The sequence below is a fragment of the Hippopotamus amphibius genome, chromosome 9 (assembly GCF_030028045.1).
Source record: "Hippopotamus amphibius kiboko isolate mHipAmp2 chromosome 9, mHipAmp2.hap2, whole genome shotgun sequence".
NCBI lineage: Eukaryota > Metazoa > Chordata > Mammalia > Artiodactyla > Hippopotamidae > Hippopotamus > Hippopotamus amphibius.
This window is the reverse complement of record NC_080194.1, coordinates 114,220,125-114,239,904: the sequence shown is the minus strand read 5'-3', so window position 1 is coordinate 114,239,904 and position 19,780 is coordinate 114,220,125. Positions and strand designations below refer to the sequence as shown.

The window sequence follows — 19,780 nt, the reverse complement described above, 5'->3', positions numbered from 1 at the left end:
AATTGAGTTCCTTTCCAAGTTAGCTTTCCAGCTGGTTGGGCCAAACTGAGGAGATGGAGGAAATACAATGGAATATACATTCAAGCTGGTGTTGGTTGAGCCATACCCTGTGCTAACCCCTCACATGGATTATTCCATTTGATTCTCAGAAGAATCCCACAAAGTGGATGCTATTCATCCCCATTTTTCAGATGAAGAAAGTGAGCCATAAAGAGGATGAAAGCATGCCTGAGGTCCCACAGCTAATGAGGCAGAGTCGTGATTTGACTCCAGAGCCCATGCCCTGCATTAATGCTCCACTCAGCTCTGTGATTAAATCCCAGCTCTGCCCCTCCCTGGACCAGCAGCAAGTTTCTTAGCCTGAGCCTCAGCTTCCTGATCTGAAAAGGGGGATAACAGTAAACCCACTCTGTGGGCTGTTGAGAGGATTAAGTGGGATAATATGCTTGAAAGGGGGTGGTATGCAGCAGGTGCTCAATAAGTGCTGGGACTGGTATGCAGCAGGTGCTCAATAAGTCCTCACAGTATAGCCAGGGCTGTACTGCCCCACAGTGGGGACCCCACTTCTTAGGGACTGGTATGCAACAGGCATATTCACTGTACAGTCACACCTTGTTCTTGCATTTTGCAGATATTGCGTTTTTTACAAATTGAAGGTTGGTGGCAATCTTGAGTGTCAGATGATGGTTGGCATATTTTAGCAATAAAGTATTTTTAGCAACAAAGTATTTTTAATTAAGGTATGCACATTATTTTTTAGACATAATGCTGTTGTACACTTAATAGACTACAGCATTGTGTAAACACAACTTTTCTGTGCACTGGGAAACCAAACAACTGGTGTGACTCGTTTATTGCAATATTTGCTTCATTGCGGTGGTCTGCAACCGAACCCGCGATATCTCCCTGGTCTACCTGTACTAGGCCATGGCAGCCACTCAGCACCTCAGTTTTCTTATCTGCAATATGGAGCAGGTGAGACCAGCTTTCTGAGTCCCTTCCCACCTGACAGCCCACAGGTGATGGTTAGACTCCTGTCTCAGAACTAGAAGCGTAACAAGAAGGAAGTGGCATTAGAGGCACGAGGCATGAGGGCTTTGGAGGATCACAAATACCATCCCACGTGGTATGACAGCCCTTTCTCCCTCCCAGCCCCTCCTGGCCAACACTTACCTCATCTTTTCTTTCACTAGATTTTAGTCCTTCCCTAGTTGTGGGGATTCTTTTTCTATTTTAATAGTTCACATCAAGGCAGCAAGTGGAATGGTAAAAGCATAAGGACTCTGCAGTCCACCTGCCCAGGTTCCAACCAAGCTCCATCATCACAATCCATATGGCCTTGGGCAAGTTAACTTAACCTTTCTGGGCCTCAACTTCCCCACCATCACATAGTTTAAATGCAGCACAAATTCATCGAGCTGTTGGGAGAATCAGCTGGGTCTGACACGTTGGCAAAACAGAAGTTTTTCGTATTATTATTATTTATTTTAAAGCATCTTGGGGACTTCCCTGGTGGCACAATGGTTAAGAATCCACCTGCCAATGCAGGGCATATGGCTTAAATCCCTGGTCCAGGAAGATCCCACATGCCATGGAGCAACTAAGCCCGAGAGCCACAACTACTGAACCCATGTGCCGCAACTACTGAAGCTCGTGTCCCTAGAGCCCATGCCCTGCAACAGAGAAGTCACCGCAAAGAGAGCCCGCACATCGCAGCGAAGAGTAGCCCCTCTCACTGCAACTAGAGAAAGTCCACACACAGCAACGAAGACCCAACACAGCTAAAAAATTAAATTAAATTAAAATTTAAAAAAAAATAAAGCATCTTGGAAAAAATACTCTGGCACACTAAAACCATGAATTGACAGACCTCATTGCTGAGGATGAGGTGAAAACAATTCGACTTTGTAAGTGAATCAATGTAAAGCGAAATAGTAAGTGAATACTAATAAGAGGGGTGCAGTATACAGCCCATATCGGGAAGGCAGTGCAAAATGAAAATTTAAAAGGGCCCCCTGTGGAAAAAATTATTAAGAATTTCAAGACATATACAGTACAGCATTACACCAAATAGAAGGCCCTCCCATGCATGGAAGCCTATGTAACTATAAGGTCACGTGCCCACAAAGCTGGCCCTGGTTCTGTATCTTGGCAAGGACATAGGTTACGTGGATGTATGCATTTCTTGAAACTCATTGAACCGTACATTTAAAACTCATGCACTTCATTGTTTGTATAGCATATCAATAAAATTATATCAGTTAAAAAAAGAGACATGACAAAATAGGGTTATAAATTCCCTGCTCATCACAGGCTATTTGGTTCAGCAGTGAGGTGCAGGTATAGGCTTTGTATATTGCATGTTGTTGTCTTGTAACCCAGTCTGTGTATCCCTGGCCCCTGCATACAGTTGCACAGGATGTGCACTGCCCAACCGTATGTCATTCACATAGATGAATCGTCACCCCCAGAGTTGCACAGTGGGTAACCTACACAACTGTACCTGGTGGCCTTGATTGTATAACTTCATTTGAAGGATTCACCATTTGTCTAAAATGAAGGCCCTGTGTGAATGCAAGACCTGGGCCAAATGGAAGGGTCTTACGGCAAATTCCATCCCAAGGCCTCCCATCCAGGTAGAGATCCAGAAGGAACCAGCCCATGGAAAGACTTTCCTGGGATGTACAAAGCATCCTTCAAATTCCTCCGACCCCATGCAGTTCAGCAAGCCCTAGTTCTCCAACCCTGCCGAAACCTCTGCTCAGAGGGGCAAAGGGCTGGATTTAAGCATCTGAGCTAATTTCTCACACCAAAGTATGATAAGACCGAGGAGTCATTTCGAAATGTAAATTACCGCTGTTTACACTTAACAGAGTCTTCTCACCATGGAGAAACTGTTTCCAATTATGAAACATGAAAGCTGGTCACCGTTTGGGGTTAATATGACGCTCTCTGAGAGAGCGAACAGGCGAGACTACCCAGACACCTAATTACCTGGAAAGATAATCTTGAATAATTGGAATTAGAGCAACTAAAGCAATTATTGGATGTTGTGATCTCCGGGAGCAGTCCTCCACCGGCACAGGGATTTAATCACTTTTAATAAGAGCGCGTAATTAGAGGAATCCAGAATTTCAGAACTAAAGTGGCAGAACCAGCACTTCAGAATGAGGGAGGTGGGAGGACCATGTGTGATGCTAGAGACAGTGAGGCTGGAAGAATGGGTGGGAAGGCAAGGTGAGATGAGAGAGGATGGGTGGTGTTGGCCAGGTGGGCGGGATGCTGATTAAAAGACCTCAGGAGCTTGGACAATGAGCCTGACTCTAACCTAAATTTGCTGTGTGACTTTGAGCAAGGCGCTTAACCTCTCTGGGCTCTACCTGCCTTCCACTCTTCAGACATTCGGCCAATGTCTATTGCACATCTGCCACATGCCTGGCACAAGGACACCGGGTCTCACTTCTTTGCATGTCTTTCATTCTACCAGGAATGCCCCCACCCCCCGCCCACTGCCATGCCCCTTATGCACTAGAAGGAATGCCACTCATCCTTCAGGACCCTCCCCACATGGAACCCTCCACACAGCCTTCCTACACTGCCATCATTCCTTCCACAGGCCTCTGGCCACCCGCTCTGTGTCCCTGATTCCCAGATGCAACTCTCTGCTTCCTTGTGTGTCTCCCCCACTAGAAGGCTCTTCAAGATCGAGGAAGCTGTGGGGGGTTCTCCTCGCCGTCCCAGCCCCGAGCACAAAGTCTGGCCCCAAGGGATGCTGCTTATTAGCCTGAGGCAAGGTTGACAAAGGTCCCTGAAACCCTTCCCTGAGAGCATGGCTGCAGCCTGCCCTGCCTCCAAGAATGAAATGGCACCAGGTGAGGTAGCCTGTGTTGTGAGTTTGAGGACGGCCAGGAAATGATCTCCTTCTACAGGAGGATTCCAGAGCTCTGCTGCCTCCACAGAAGGACCAAGGCCATTCAGACAAACGATGGTTCCCACCCGCAGTCAAAGGGCTGCAAGAATTAGCTCAATGTTGCCTGGGAATGGCAGGTGAGAGGGAAGAATGGACGTGTGAAGCACTTTGGCCGGTCTCTTGCCTCTTTGTGTCCTGAAGTGTCTGTCTCACTGGGATGAAAGGATCAGAGTTCCCTTTTTGTCAGGCCCTGGACCACAGGCTTGTACTTGGTGACTTGGGAGCCCAGAGCAGGCGTAACTAACTCAGCCTGGGGGGTGGGGGGGAGGCGAGAGAGGACTTCACGGGGGCAGGACCTTTGGGTTGGCAGGTGAAGGTGACAGTGAGTCCCCCAAGCAGCTGGGGTGAAAAGATCACCCAGGATTAAAGCACAGGCACAAAGAGGCATCAGCAGCTCGGTGTGTTCAGGCTGCAGCCAGCAGGCTGACCCGCTTGCAGTTCCGATGTCAGAGTCTGGGCAGCTGTGGAGGCTGGTTCCCCTCTCCCTTCCCTGTTCAGCATGTTCTGATCTATGCATGTTTCAGTTCTATGACATAAATCAATAAAATGCACTAAATAAATTAAGTGAGCAGCAGAATTGTAAATCGATTTCAGACGGAGAACAGAGAGGTTGAGGGAACCAACAAGAGACTATTATAGGAACTCAAGTGAGAAATGACTCACGCAAGACTCGGGATTGTGGCTACGGAGCCACCACATTGTTACACATCCCTGAAATATTAAACAAATGAAACCTACAAGCTTCGGAGATTGTTTCACAAAAATTGCCAGCTGGTAGCTGCCAGAAATCTCAGCTTGCTGGGAAACAGGGGCAGGGAGCAGGGATGGCTTAAAACACAACTCAGCCCAGGGGGGACAGAGGAGACCATGACTTCTGGAGCTGGGATCCAGGTTTCCAAACCCAAATGGGACACCCAGTGTCTATAACGTGGCCCTGTTCCTTCCTTCCTTCTTCCCTTCCTTCCTTCATTCAACAAACCTTTATTAAATTCTTGCTGTGTACCAACTCCATCCAGGGCACAGGAGCCACTGGAAGGACAAGATCCAGTGCCCGTCCTCAGGGAGTGTCCAGTCTGGTGGAGGAGATCGTCTCAAGGCAGTGTGATGGGTGCTAACAGGACCAGTCACGCGGGTACCTCTGAGATTCCAGGGTGGCTTTTCAGAAGAGGTCATGTCTTAACTGGGTTGTGAAGGATAAACAGAAATTTTCAAGGCAAACAAGAGGTGGTAAAGGCAGGTCAGGCAGAAGGAAGAGCCTATGCAAAGGCACAGAGGCATGAGAGATGATGGAGAGTTTTGAGGGGGAAGGTACACAAGGAAAGGGGCGGGGCTGGAGCACAAGGTCCACGATAGGGACTGCAGGAAGCGGAGAGGAAGAGGCGGACACACACTAGATGACGAAGGGGGCCATGAACACAGTGTTAGGTGGTGTACATTTAGGAGCCAGGAAAGGCTTTTAAGCAGGAGGCTGACGGAGCTGGGTTTTCAGTTGAGAAAGATAATTTAGAATTCAGTGTGGGAAATTTTTGTTTTACTTTTTATGGAAGTATCCCATATACAGAAAAGGGCATTGATCACAAACGTACAGTTTGATGAACTTTCATAAACTGAACACATCCATGTAACTAGCACCCGGATTAAGAAACAGAACATCGCCAGCTGCCAGAGCCCGCCACGGGCTCCCCTTCAGTCACACCCGCTCTTTAAGGGCAACCCCTGCCCTGACTTCTGACGGCAGAGATCCGTCCTGCCTGTTTTCCAGTTTTACAGGAATGGAATCATATACTGTGTATTCTTTTGAATCTGGCTTCATTTGCCCAACATCCACGCCGCTGGGAGCCGTGGTAGACTACACGGTCCTCCGTGGTGTGTGCTGATGGGCACTGAGGAATCACAGTGCTTTACCAGTACAGCCTTGATGGTAAATATGAATCATGACAGGCCCAATTCCTTCCCTCCTTCCTTCCTTCCTTCTTTCTTTCCTTCCTTCCTTCCTTCCTTCTTCATTCATTCATTCCCAGTGAGAACCCATCCACCTGTAAGGGGAAGTTCCAACCTGGGATTTAGGAACCGGGAACTTTCCCCAGACCACACCTTGACAAATGACTTGGGACAGGGATTTCCTTGGTGGCAGAGTGGTTAAGAATCCACCTGCCAATGCAGGGGACACAGGTTCGATCCCTGGTCCCAGAAGATCCCACATGCCATGGAGCAACTAAGCCCGTGTGCCACAACTACGGAGCCTGCGCTCTAGAGCCCGTGCTCCGCAACAAGAGAAGCCACCACACGGAGAAGCCTGTGCATCACAGCAAAGAGCAGCCCCGCTCGCCACAACCAGAGAAAGCCCGCGCGCAGCAACGAAGACCCAACGCAGCCAAAAATAAATACATAAAAATAAATAATAATTAAAAAATGACTTGGGACAGATCCTTACTGGCGGGGGGGGGGGGGGGCAGTTAACATCACGAAGGGCAGAAAACCCAAACAACCTCATGGACCCCTCTCCCGGATGGCAGGATCAGAGGTGGCAGCCATCAGGTCCCCAGCCTTTTGCACTGGAGGGTGGCCTCTTTGCTCCTCAGCTGGAGCCCTTCCATGATGCCTGATAACCATTTACATAGCTCTCTCCCACTCCCGCAGGGCAGGGACCTTCACCTCATTCGTCCTCGCCTCCCCGCATGCCTAGCCCAGAGCCTGGGTCATCATAGGTGCTCAGAAAATGTGTGTGGAATTGGAAGGCATATGTGCAGATGCCGGGCACACTGGGGCTGCTCAACTGGTTGTTTGGGGAGGGAATGAATGGTTGTTAACTTCTCCAAATATTTAGGTCGCTTTTGAAGAAATAAATAAGTCCCTCTGGGATGACAGTGACCAGGGAGACCTTGATAAGCAAATCAATAAGTCCCACACACACGTATACACCCAGAAATCCAGCGGGGCCAGTTCCAGTACAACCAGCTGCCAACCATCCTCGAGGCCTGTGGTCAAGCCCAGGCGTGCTAGATTAGACTATCGTTCAGCAAATATTCATTCCCACTCCATCCTCCACATGGGTCATGTATTTCTTGCCCCAGTGATGTTGGACAGAACCTCACAACTTGCTTCAGCCAGTAGGATGTTCGCAGATAGGATACAAGCAAAGGTTTTAAATGTGCCTGTGCAGTTAGCCACCTTGCATCTTTGTCCCCTCTACCTGGCCCTCAAAACAGACATAAATGGAATGGACTGGGGCCCAGTCTACATCCTGGAACCAAGAGAGCCTACATCAGCTAAACCTAGGTCAACCCACAGATATGCAAGCAAAAAAATAAATGCTGAGTGCCACTGAGTTTGGGGATGGCTTGTTCCACAGCATTACGGTGGCTATTGCTGACCAATACACTAGGTTGGAAGATTATCCAATTGGTCATAATTATTTTGGTAGGAGAATCTGGCCCCAGGGAACAAGCGATTGAGATTTGGAGAGACAAGGGAAGCCTTGAAGAGGAAGATTAGGAAGCATGAGAAGCTTTTCCTCCTCATTTTCAGTATCAAGTTCACAATACACAGACGTTGCTGTTTATCTACATTTGCACATTTCATCTTCATAAACTGCTCAAGCATCTTTAATGCATTCCTCTTCCTCTGCCTCCCATGGCCTGCTGGGCAGATCTTTGTCAGAGAACTTATTACTCTGCTTTGCCAGAGGGGCTCCAGTGCTGGGCTGGGCCCTGGAGGCAGAGAGGTAAATAAGAAACCACTGCTACCCTCGGAGGGCCCCATTCTTGTGAGGGAGAAAGATATGTGTACAGATTACCATTTTTCAGCTATGATACAAGATTCTCAAAGTATACTGGGGAGATAATCTGAATGTCCAGTTACAGGGCTTGTTTAAATAAATTGTCTCTATGTGATGGGCTATTACTGTTGTCTCAAAAGATAAGGGAGTTCTATGTATTGATACAAAAAGCAGTCCCTGATTTTATACAGGTACATAAGTACATGTGTGTGTGTATATCTATCTATCTATCTATCATCTTTCTATCTTTCCTCAAGGACTACTAAACCAAACCATTAGCAGTGACTATCTAAGGGTGGGCTTATAAGAGACTTGCATTTCTCATTTACACATTTAAGCACTGTTATAATTTTTATAACAAGAGTGTACACAGTTAAAAATCAATGTTCATTTTTCATTAATTCGAACTCAGTGACAAGAACAAGGACGCAGATACAGAGAATGGACTGGAGAACTCGAGGTTTGGGAGGAGGCGGGGGGTGAAAGGGAAGCTGAGACGAAGCGAGAGAGTAGCACAGACGTATATATACTACCAACTGTAAAATAGATAGTCAGTGGGAAGTTGTTGTATAACAAAGGGAGTCCAACTTGAGGATGGAAGATGCCTTAGAGGACTGGGGCGGGAGGGTGGGGGGGACTCGAGGGGGGGGGGGAGTCAAGGAAGGGAGGGAATACGGGGATATGTGTATAAAAACAGATGATTGAACTTGGTGTACCCCCAAAAAAATAAGAAAAAAAAATCAATGTTCATTTTTCATTAATTCAACAGCACCAGGCATTGCTTTGGGCCCTGGGGATACAGTAAGTCACAAACAAGACAAAAATCCCTGCCCTCATGGAGCTGACAGTCTTAGGGGAGACCACTGTTAATCAAAGATGCACTGAATGCATTTCATATGTGATGTAAAGACAACTGAACATTGAAGAGAGTGGAGAAGGACTTGGCAGGAGGAAGGGCTGCTCTAAGGATATTCAAGGAAGGCTGCCCTGAAGATGTGACATTTGAGTGATGAGAAGGGACCAGCTGTGCAGAGAGCTGAGAGAACAGTGACCCAGGAGCAGGAAATAGCAAGTTCAAAGGTCCTGAGGCACATACTAGCTTGGCTGACTCAGGGAACAGCAAAGATTTTGGAGACCTGAAGTGTGATAAGGAAAGGAAGATTACAGGAGATGAGATCTTGGATGCACAGGGCCAGATCCCCCAGACTTTACAGGCCACAATGAGGATGCTGGCTTTTACTCTGAATGAGAAGGGAGCCAAGGGAGGGTTTTAAACAGGGAGCCACATGAGATGATTTATGCTTTAAAAGGATCATTCTGGCTACCAGCAAAGCAGGGGTCAAAAATGGAAGGACATAACCAGTTAAGAGACTGTGGCAGGAATCCAGATGAAAAATGGATGTGGCTTAGGCTAGTTTAAAATGAAAAGATATTTCCCACGTGAAAGACAAAGCTAGAATGATCAGGAGAACCAACAAAAATGTGTCATGGTAAAAACACTGATGACAGACAGCATTGTGCCAGGGGAAAAGGCAGGGGAGGAAAGGACAGAAGGGTATTGGAGAAAATGGCAAAGATGGGGCCCATTTGAGAAGGGCCTCGATCACTCATACACACACACCACACACACACACACACACACACACACACACACACACACACACACACAGGCTCAGAAGGCCTAGCTTTTCAGCAGAAGAACCAGGCATTTAAGAGCCAGACGGCTCAGGTTTAAATCCCAGCATCCTAACTGTGTGACTTTGAGCAAGTCAATTAACTCTCTAGGCCTCAGTCTCCTCATCTGTAAAATGGGGGTTAAATGAGCCAATGGGTGTAAAATTCTCAGAACAGCACGTGGTAAGCACCACATGAAAGCCAGTTCGCATTAGTGTCACCTAACACTAATTACTATGATCGGATTTTGTAGAGCAGGAGGGAAGTCACAGAGGGAGCGGGTACAGCCAGAATCTGGGAGAAGAGTGTTTGCGGGGAGAGAACACGCCTGGACTTCAACATCAGCCCAGGCTCCCTGTGTGACCCTGAACCAGCCCCCCTCTCTCTGCACCTCGGGCTCCTCATCTGTAAAACACACAGTCAGCGTGGAGAGGACTCAGCGAGCACGTGGAGGGGTCTGGGAGCACCACGCTCCGGCAGGTGCCCCTGGGAGGACTGGGCCAGTAGGTTCGGGAAGAGGCCACGGAGCTGCCACAACCAAACCCTGCCAGCCCCGAGGAAGAGCTTAAGTGCTTGAGAGGCAGTGCGTCCGTGAAAACTGGTCTGCGGAGCCAGCCCACTCAGCCTCCTTAAAAATGTTTTTATATACGCAGCCAGAAGGGCCTTGGCGTGGCCACCAAGCCCTGAAAGTAAAATAACGAGGCCAGTAAAACACAAAGATACAACCTCTCTGGGGCCCTCAGTCCTCATAAAAGAGGCAGGAATAAAGGTCTGATGCCCCCAGCAGGAGGCAGAAGCAACCCAGGTGCCACTGTACGGGGACACACACGCGCATGTACGTACATCCACACGCTCATACGTGCACACACACATGTACATGCCTCCAGGCCCATGCTCACCCACCAGAGTGTACCCACCCCCACACACAAGACCCACATATGCACACCCTCACCCTCACCCGGCCATGCACACGCACTCACACGTGCACACACGGGCCCTGCTTCCTGGAAGCCAGATTTGGAGCAGAGGTGACCCAGGAACTCCCAGGCCCTTGGGGGTTATGGGCTGAGCATCACAGAGGCTGCCTACAGGGATGGGCTTCTAAGATGCAGCACAATGGAAAAGTACAGAGCGTGGGCTCTGCCTCTTACGAGATGTGAGACGTGATGGCTTCGTGTCTCTAAGCCTTGGTTTTCTCATCTGTCAAGTGGGGTGAGAATGTCAGCCCCTTCCTAGCAAGGTTGTGGGAGCTTTCTCGGTACATTTAAAGTGCTTGGCCCCGTGCCTGGCACATCGTACCTGACCAATAAGTATCGGCCTTTTATTAGCAGCTGTATTCGTAGTATTTTCTGGAGACCTCAGTTTGGAAGCCATGGTCTGATTTGCTCAGCCCAAAACTTCCGGGATGGCCACCTGTGGCAACTAAACAGGGCATCGTCACTGGGAAGCAGAGGAAACAGAGGAGGTAGTCCCCACTGCCAAAAGCTTGCTCAGAGGGGGAGCCTGGCCTCTTCCTGGGCCTGAGAGCACTATGGGCTCCCTGTCACACGCCCCCCAGTCTCACCAGCTGCCACTTGCTGGAGCTCTGCAAGGGGACAGAATCTGTGAGACAGGAACGTCACCAGCCTCAATGACACACAGCCCCCTTGCCTGCCTTGCCTCTACCAACACCCTGGAGGCTCAAAGACCTGGCCCTCCAGGCGCCCTTGAACCTCCTGACACTGCAGGGAAACTGCAAACTCCGCCCCACCAGCAGGGGGCATGGGTGGCCACACGGCCTTGACTTAAGCTCATGGTCCCCTGAGCCATGCCCACCAAGGCTTCCCATGTTGGGATAGTTTATAGGACTGAATTCTTGCCTCAGCTTCCCCACCTCAACTCCCAGGACCAGAGCCCTCTCTAATCTCCAGGCTGTTTGAAGAGACCTGCACACCTGTCCTCTCTTGGCAAAGGTTCTCCTTGGTGGCAGGGAAGTGGGGAGGTGGCCATGCCCTACTGGAGGTGGCAGTGCATCCTCCAGTATCCATTCTCTTGTTCTTCCATGATGATAAAACCCCTGACTTTCAGCTGAGCACGTGTTTGCCAGGATAAAGACCTCATTTCCTAGACTCACTTGCAGCTGAGATCAGGTTTTGGCCAAGGGGATATGAGCCCATGTCATGGGGCAACTTCTGGGGACCTTAGACTTGACATGCAAGCTTTGCCCTTTCTTTTTTTCCCTTCCTCTATCCTGTTGCCTGGAGTGCAGATGTGACAGCTGGAGCTCTAGTCGCCCTCTTAAACCATGAGGACGAAGGCCATAGGGATGATGGAAAGGGGCCCCAGGGGCCGGGATCCTGAAGACTGCATGGAGCAAAGCCACCTAGGATTTCAAACTTTTAAAAGGAATAAATACATTTCTCCACTGAAGCCAGTTTTTTGGGGTCACCATTACTCGCAGCTAAACCTAATCCTGACGGCTCTGCCCCCTACACAAGCTGCAGCCCACTCCTAATCATCCTATCTGAGCATTGCTGGGCTCAGAATCGCTGCTGTCGGGCCCTGCACACCGATGGGTCCTTTCTGAATGGCAGTGCCCAATCAGGCTGGACCTCCCCACACCTATGAGAACATCTGGCTTCCCTCCTCCAAGGTCAAATTCTACACTTGGAGGCAATTCCCCCAACACTAGTCTTGCCTGACCCCAACTTTCGCACACCCATCCTACCTCCTCCAAAGTCGCAGCATGTACTGGAAGTAAGGGAAATGTAATGACTCTCAGAACCATCCCACTGGGGGTGGGGAGGAGGTGGGGGAAGGGCAAGATGATGTCCCTCTACCTGCCTCTCCCCCTGCACTGACTGCTCAAGGAACTCAGAGCTTTGCAACAGGGTTCTGGCCTCCTGGGGCACCATCGCCCAGGGACGCTGCAGGACAGGCTCTCCCAGGGCTGCGGGAAGTGTCCCTGGACAGGGCGAGGCTGGCACGCCTGAGCTGGGCCCACACCTACCTTTCTCTGATGCCGGGGCCAGGTCAATGAAGCTGCGGCATTTTTCACCTTTGGGGGAAAAAAAAAGAAAAGAAAGGTTTTCAGAATATGAGAGGAAGTGAGAGCTTCAGGTTTTGCCTCTCCCCCTCCCATGACCCCCTTTCAGAGCAGGGGCTGAACATCGCTAATCCAAGTGGCCCCTTTCTCTAACCTTAATTTCCAGAAAGCCAACGTCCTGAGGCATGTGGATGGCAAAGCTGCAAACTCGGCTGAACAGCCACCACCACGATGCTGCCTCTTCTCACCTTGCAGTCCAATCCATCCAGCCCTGTCGCTCCCACCTCCTCAAAGTCCTCCAGCCAGGACTACCCTGGTGGCGCAGTGGTTAAGAATCCGCCTGCCAATTCAGGGGACACGGGTTTGATCCTTGGTCTGGGAAGATCCCACATGCCGCGGAGCAACTAAGCCCGTGAGCCACAACTACTGAGCCTGCACCCTCTAGGGCCCACAAGCCACAGCTACTGAGCTGGTGTGCCGCAACTGCTGAAGCCCACGCTCCTAGACCCGGTGCTCTGCAGCAAGAGAAGCCACCGCACTGAGAAGCCCGTGCACCGCAATGAAGAGTAGCCCCCACTCTCTGCAACTAGAGAAAGCCCACGAGCAGCAACGAACACCCAACGCAGCCAAAAATAAAAATAAAAAGCCCTCCGGCCCTTTCCATGGCCTCCACCCCGTCTAGGCCCAGCAGGACGAGGGCAGAAGCCATTACTGGGCTCCCCAGGCCCCCATTCTGGCCTCTGTCTGATCCACTCTCCACATTGCAGCAGCTAGAGGGATGTTTTCAAACCATGCAGCTCTGATTACGCCAAACACACATGCTCACACATACAAGTACACACACTTCTGCTCAAAACCCTTGATCCCAAAGAATAAAGCTCAAATTCCTTCACGTGGACCCTCCCCACCCCTCCTCCTCTCCCCTCCTCCCCTCCTCTCCTCTCAGCTCCTATACTCCTTGCATTCCCTCCCACCCACACTGGGAACACACTTCCTCCCTATTAGAATCTCTCACGGCACCCTGGCCTTCTCCTAGGGGGCACCTGGTCACCTTACGACTCTTATCATTTTGTGTGTGATTCTCAGATGGATGGTTTACAAGCTGGAAGCCCCGTGAAAGCAGGTACCACAGCTTTAATTTATCCCCCACTCAGAAGATGGTACTTCCATCCCCTCAGGTGCTCAGGCCAGACACTTGGGGTCATCCTTTGTTTCTCTCTTTCATTCACACGTCCTCATCTGATCTGCCGCTCCAGCTTCCCAATGTATCTAGAATCCCACTACTTCTCACCACCTCCCCTGGTCCCAGCCCCACCATCTCCCCCCTGGATTACTGCAGTAGCCCCTGCATGGGTCTCCCTGTTTCTGCCTTTATCCACACAGTCGCCAGAAGGGTCCTGTTATAACCTAAGATGGATTATGTATCCACTTAGAACTTTTCCATGGTTCTCAATCTACTCAGAGTCAGAACCTAAGTCCTCACGATGGCCTACAAGGCCCTGTATGAGCTGACCCCATCACCTCCCTGACCTCATCTCCTACTGGTTTGCCCATCTCTCACTCCACTCCAGCCACATTGGTGTGCTTGCTACTCCTTAAATATGCCAGCCACACTCCTGTCTCAGGGCCTTTGCATATGCTGCTACTTCTCCCTGGAGCATTCTTCCCCCAGATAGCGGAATGGTTTACCCTTCCTTTCCTTTATCACTTTCCCCAAGGTTTACCTTCTCAGGGAAGCCTTTCCTAACCAGTCTATTTCATATTCCAAACATCTTTTCCCTGACCCTCTCATCTCTCTTCCCACTGGACCCCCAGCACCTAGGACAGTGCCTGGTACATAGTGAGTATTCAATAAATATTTGTTGAAGGGATATATGAATGAGTGAATGAATGAATGAACAAATGAATGTCTTCCACCCAAACCTTATGCCTATAAGAAACTTCAGCTTTTCAGTCTTTCCTCTTGGCTTTCTTGATGCCAGGCACCTTGCTGGCCATCAAGGACACAGTGAGAGCAAGATGTGACCCAGCTTCCAGACCCTTTCTCAGATGGAATGCGTGCTCTATACTTCGCCACAGTCCCCACCACTCCCTGTTGCTTTATCCCTAGCCTACTTAGACCTCACTGGTCCCTGAGACACTAGATTGGCTGACCTTTAGGGTGAGCTTGCAACTGCTAGTTCAAAGATTTTACTGCTGAGACCAGCAAAGAGATAGATTTTGAGTCCAAATGGAGCCAGTGTGGGTTGGGGGATGAAAAGAATCTGAAAGTTTCCAGCATTCGCAACTCTTATGTCTGCTTGAAGCTTCCTAAATTCTTCTCTAAGAAGGTCCCTTCGAGCTCCTTTGGGCTCCTGAACTTCCAGCCCCATATTAATGCAAAGTTGGGGAGTGGTGGGAGATGAGGCTAAGAAGGAAGGCAGGGGCAAGATCATGGAGGGTCTTAAGTGCTGAGCTAAGGAGTGGATTCCTCTCTTATTTATGTCATCCCTTCCTAAGAATCACGAGGCCACAGGTGGGTGGATGCCGCTCCTGTGGTTCTATCATGCTTGCTTCCTTCCCAAGCTCTATACTGAGATGCAGGACCCTCTCCTTCCTTTATAGAAAAGGCTCAGGGTCATTGAGGGACCAACCGGGGCTACACAGCAAGTCAGTGGTACTGAGATAATAAAGAGATGTTTGCTGACAGCCAAGAACGAGAGAGAGGATTTTTTTAAATGGGAACAGGTGGTGTGCTAAGAATGGATGGATTTTGAATGCATCACCTTAAACTTTCTTTATGTTATATTGTTTTCTCAGAGCTAGAGAGGGAAAATTCTAAAGGCCAAATTCAGACCAGCAGCCAGGGCCCCATTAAGACTTTTGCGGACCTTGGGTTCTTTTGCCTTTGGGGCCTCTTCCTCAATAAAAAAAAATTAAATAAAAAATTATATTTTACAAATGCATTGGTTAACAATTAATACATTAACATTATACATTAAAATTTTTCTTCACCTAAAAGTTTTTTGCCTTCTGATTCTAAAAGAAATTCAAATGTTTTTATGGGCGTTTGCTCTGACCTTGTACCCTGAAATCCTGTTGAATTCATTTATTAGTTCTAATAGTTTTTAGTGGAGTCTTAGGATTTACTATATACAAGATCATGTAATCTACAAACAGATGCAGTTTCACTTCTTCCTTTTCAATCTCGATGTATTTTATTTCTTTTTCTTGCCTAATTGCTCTGCTAAAACCTCCAGTATAATTTGAATAGAAGTGGCAAGAGTAGGCATGCTTGTCTTGTTCCTGATCTTAAAGAGAAAGCATTCATTCTTGTACCACTAAGTATGACGTTAACTGTACTTTTTTCATAGATACTCTTTATCAGGTTGGGGAAGTTCTCTTCTATTCCTAGTTTGTTGAGTAGTTTTATTGTAAAAGTGTGTTTGCTTTCTCTTTAATCCCATAACAACCTGCAATGTAGTCCTGAGATTCCCATTTCAGAGATAAGCAAAACGAGGCTCTGAACTTTCAGCGACTTGCCCAAGACCACATAGCCAGTAAGTGATGGACTCAGCCCAGGTCCACAGGCTCCAAACTTCATGCCCTAAAGTTTTTCCAGCTGTCTATTCCCATTTGCAGAGCTGCTGGATCCTAAAAGTAACTGTCTGAGAACGTACCTCCATGCAGACAGGGAAAATCCACCAGGGGCCAAATAAAATGGCTCTCATGCTTCTATTTCTGCTACATGGACAAGACTGAACAGATGTTTGGGCAGAGATGGTCAAACCTGGCCCACACTGCCTGTGCAGGGCAAAGCTGAGGTTTAAGGAAAAATCATAGTGATTACATAAGAAAGGCTGGATATTTCGATGGTCAACAAGTCTAATAACTAAAATCCAAACAGAGAAGAGATTTTTTGGCTCTAAACCCTTAGTTCCATTATAAAGGCTAGCTAACCGTTTGTGAGAAAGATATCACACTGTACCATATTGGCTAATTGCTTTTAGAAGTGGCCTTTAAAACATTAACATCTTTGCCAATTATTATTATTATGTTTATATGTTTAACAAGGGATTTGGTTTGGGTATAAAACCAAAGACAAGCGCACTTATCTCTTCCGACCAAGGCTTGTCAGTTAGATCATGGAGCTGTGGCCTGTTACCGCCACCTGATGGCAGCATACCTTCCTTGAACCACAGAACCAGAAAGCTGAAAAGGATCCTAAAGGTCACCCAAAGTAAGCGGTTCTTAGCCCTGGGAAGCCCAAGCCCCACCCACAGACATTCTGGTTTAATTGGTCAGCATGAAGCGTACACATCAGTGGGTTTTCAAAGCTCCCAGGGTGATTCCAATCAGACAGCCAGGGTGATATTCACAGTCTAATCTGATTTGTAAAAACACTTATTTTCAACATTAGAAAAGCAATAGTAAATCATTTTAGTGATGGCTGGACACAGTGTTTATGCGGCAGGATAGCAGAGTGGCCAAGGCCTGAGTGCTAGAATCAGGAGAGCTGGGTTCAAATTCTGGCTCTGTCACTTCCTGCCATGTGAGTTCCCAGTCTTTCTGGACCTTGAGTTCCTTGTCTGTAAAATGGGCACAACACCTCTAGAGGTGTTGCAAAGACTTAATATAAGCAAAGAACTTAGACACGATGCCTGGAGAAGAGTGGGAGCTCAGGTGGCTCTCATCACCATCACCATCATCATCACCACCATCACCATCACCATCACCACCATCACCATCATCACCACCGTCATCACCATCATCACCATCATCATCATCACCATCATCATCACCATCATCATCATCACCACGATCACCATCATCATCACCATCATCACCATCATCACCATCACCATCACCATCATCACCACCATCATCACCATCATCATCACCATCACCCACATCATCACCACCATCACCATCAACACCACCATCACCATCACCATCATCATCACCGTCACCATGACCATCATCATCATCACCATCATCACCTCTCACACAGCAGTCAGAGGAAACATGGGACATCATGGGAGGAGAGACAAGACTGATGCACGGACCACCATCGTGGGGGAGGTGGCATGTGGCTCTAGAGCCAGACTTGCATGGGTTCAGCTTGGCTCCATCACTTACTAGATGTGTGACATCAACATGAACCTTTTGGTGACTCAGTTTTCCTACCTATAAAAAGTGAAAATCACCAATGCTAGTGGTTCTATAGTGCTTATTACAGGGTGGATCCATAGGGGTTGGTGCCAACTACCAAGTGGCACAGCCAGGACAGCTCAGTGGGCAGGAGTCCAGCCAAGTGGTAGCTGCAGGGATGCATGGCTTCCCCTATGGCCCTGCACCTTCACTGTATCCCCCAAACCCATGGACATTTCCTGGTAACTGCCTCATTTTTGCCCATTTGAAGATGCCCTTTCTCCTGTCACTCCCTCCTGCTCTGATTCCCTCTGACCCACAATGAGCTACCAAGATCAAGAAGATGAATGGGCGTCAGCCTCTCCTCCCCAGGAAGGAGAGTTCCCTAAATTTAGACCCACCATGTTCCCAGAGGCTCACTGCAGAGTAACGCTGCCCCACTTCAGGAAGAGGACAGAGGAGGGAATTTGTGCAGGAGGAGGACAGAGCCAGCAGACTCCAGGGGAGAAGTGTTTGGGGATCCATGAGTTGCAGGACCTCCACGGCCCTCTAAGGAGATGTCAGGACCTTCCAGGAAAACAGCCTGAGAAAGCTGGACTTTGGGATCGGAGATCACAGGTTTAACAGAAGTCCAGTGAGGGTCTCAGGGCCCCCAGTGGGGCCAGGAAACCATTAACAATGGGGAGAAGAGGGGCAGGAGAAGACCAGAGGTTCTCCCAAAAGTTCTGAAAACTTCATATCCCCTGGGGCTGTGACGGAACCTTCATTACATGAGGTCTGAATTTCTCACTGTCCCAGAGTGGATGTTCAGCCCCATTAGATCAGAGAAATAAACTACTGGGAAATACTTTGCCTGTAAGAAGTGAGCGGGCTTATTCAGACCCACCATAACCTCAGAGGGAAACATCCTGCACAAGGGTTCTCATCATTGCATCTTGCTCTGCGGTCTGTAGTCAACAGAGGGGACTTGGAACCCAGTTCCAATGCAAGGGTGGCCAACTCATGGGATCTCAACACCCAGCAATGACCCGGGAAGGCTGTGGGGACTGGGTAACCTGGAGGGGGTATGTCCTGTCTAAAGGAACATGAATGCACATCCTGATCATGTGGACCAGTCAGGGTCCCGGCAGGAAGCAGATGGCACCCTGGAAGGGGCTCACCGAAGACTGCTGAGTAACGGGCCTATTCACAGATGTGCGGACAGGAGTGAGGGGCCAGTAACAGAGGGGAGCCCTCACTTCCCCCAGCCTGAAGGGGCTGGGGAGGGAAAGGAGGCTGCGAGAGGAGAAGCCACAGAAGAGGAACTGTCCTTCGGAGCTAAGCCGTGCAGAAGCAAGCAACAGAATCAGAAATTCTGGGGCAGGGCCTGAGAATCTGCATTTCTAACAAATTCCCAGGGGCCGCTGATGCTGCTGGTCTGGGGACCACGCTTTAGAACCAGTCCTCAGAGGAATGCGGTCACCATCAAAACCTCAACAGGGCGAGAACGAGGCGGGGAGTGGGAAACACCCCGACCTTTCTCCCCTTCTGCCCTCTGATTTCCTGCTGATGCCTCCCACTGGCCGGAACTGATAAGAAACCAGAGGAGGCAAGAGTCTGAACCATTGCATCTGCGCAGGGCAGTCTCCTGTGGCACAGGGGTTCGTGGACAGACATAAGGGTGAACAGTGAACAAGCAGCATGCCACCCTACCCAAGGCGGCCCTCACCCCTCCTCACCCTCATGCTTGTCTCTTTCATAGTCTCACCATGATCACTATCTGAAATGATCTTGTGTATGCATTTGCTCACGTGTTTTTTATCTGTGTTTTCTATGGGATGTGGGTGGACTTTTCCTCTGTTGTGGGTTATATTTACATGCAGATATGCATAGGCTGTGGGCTTGACCACATTCTGGACCAGTCTGGAGGCTGCACACTCTGAAATCATGCAACAGTAAAGATGAAATCTCTCTCTCTCTTCTCTCCAATCTCTCTCTCTCTCTTTCTCTTCCTTTCTCTTTCTCTCTTTCTCTCTCCCTCTCTCTCTCTCTGAATCCTAGGAATCCAAATCACATCAAGCAGTGATATTTGAATTAATTTTGATCCCTAAAAATATACTTCTCTTTGGTTCCCAATATCAGTGTTTAGTATTCATGTACTTATATTCAGTGAACATTTATTGAGCACCTACTACATGCCAGGCACCATTCAAGATGCTGGGAT

At 48.8% G+C, this 19,780-nt stretch overlaps 1 protein-coding gene across 2 annotated transcripts in view; it reads right to left on the bottom strand.

Moving 5' to 3' along the window:
• The window catches only part of GSG1L (GSG1 like), a 222,982-nt gene that overhangs the window by 131,140 nt on the left and 72,062 nt on the right, over positions 1-19,780 (bottom strand). For both annotated transcript variants that reach the window (XM_057695292.1, XM_057695293.1), the window contains exon 2: positions 12,412-12,459. In XM_057695292.1, the coding sequence (XP_057551275.1) occupies positions 12,412-12,459 (48 nt within the window). The remainder of the gene's footprint in view (positions 1-12,411; positions 12,460-19,780) is intronic.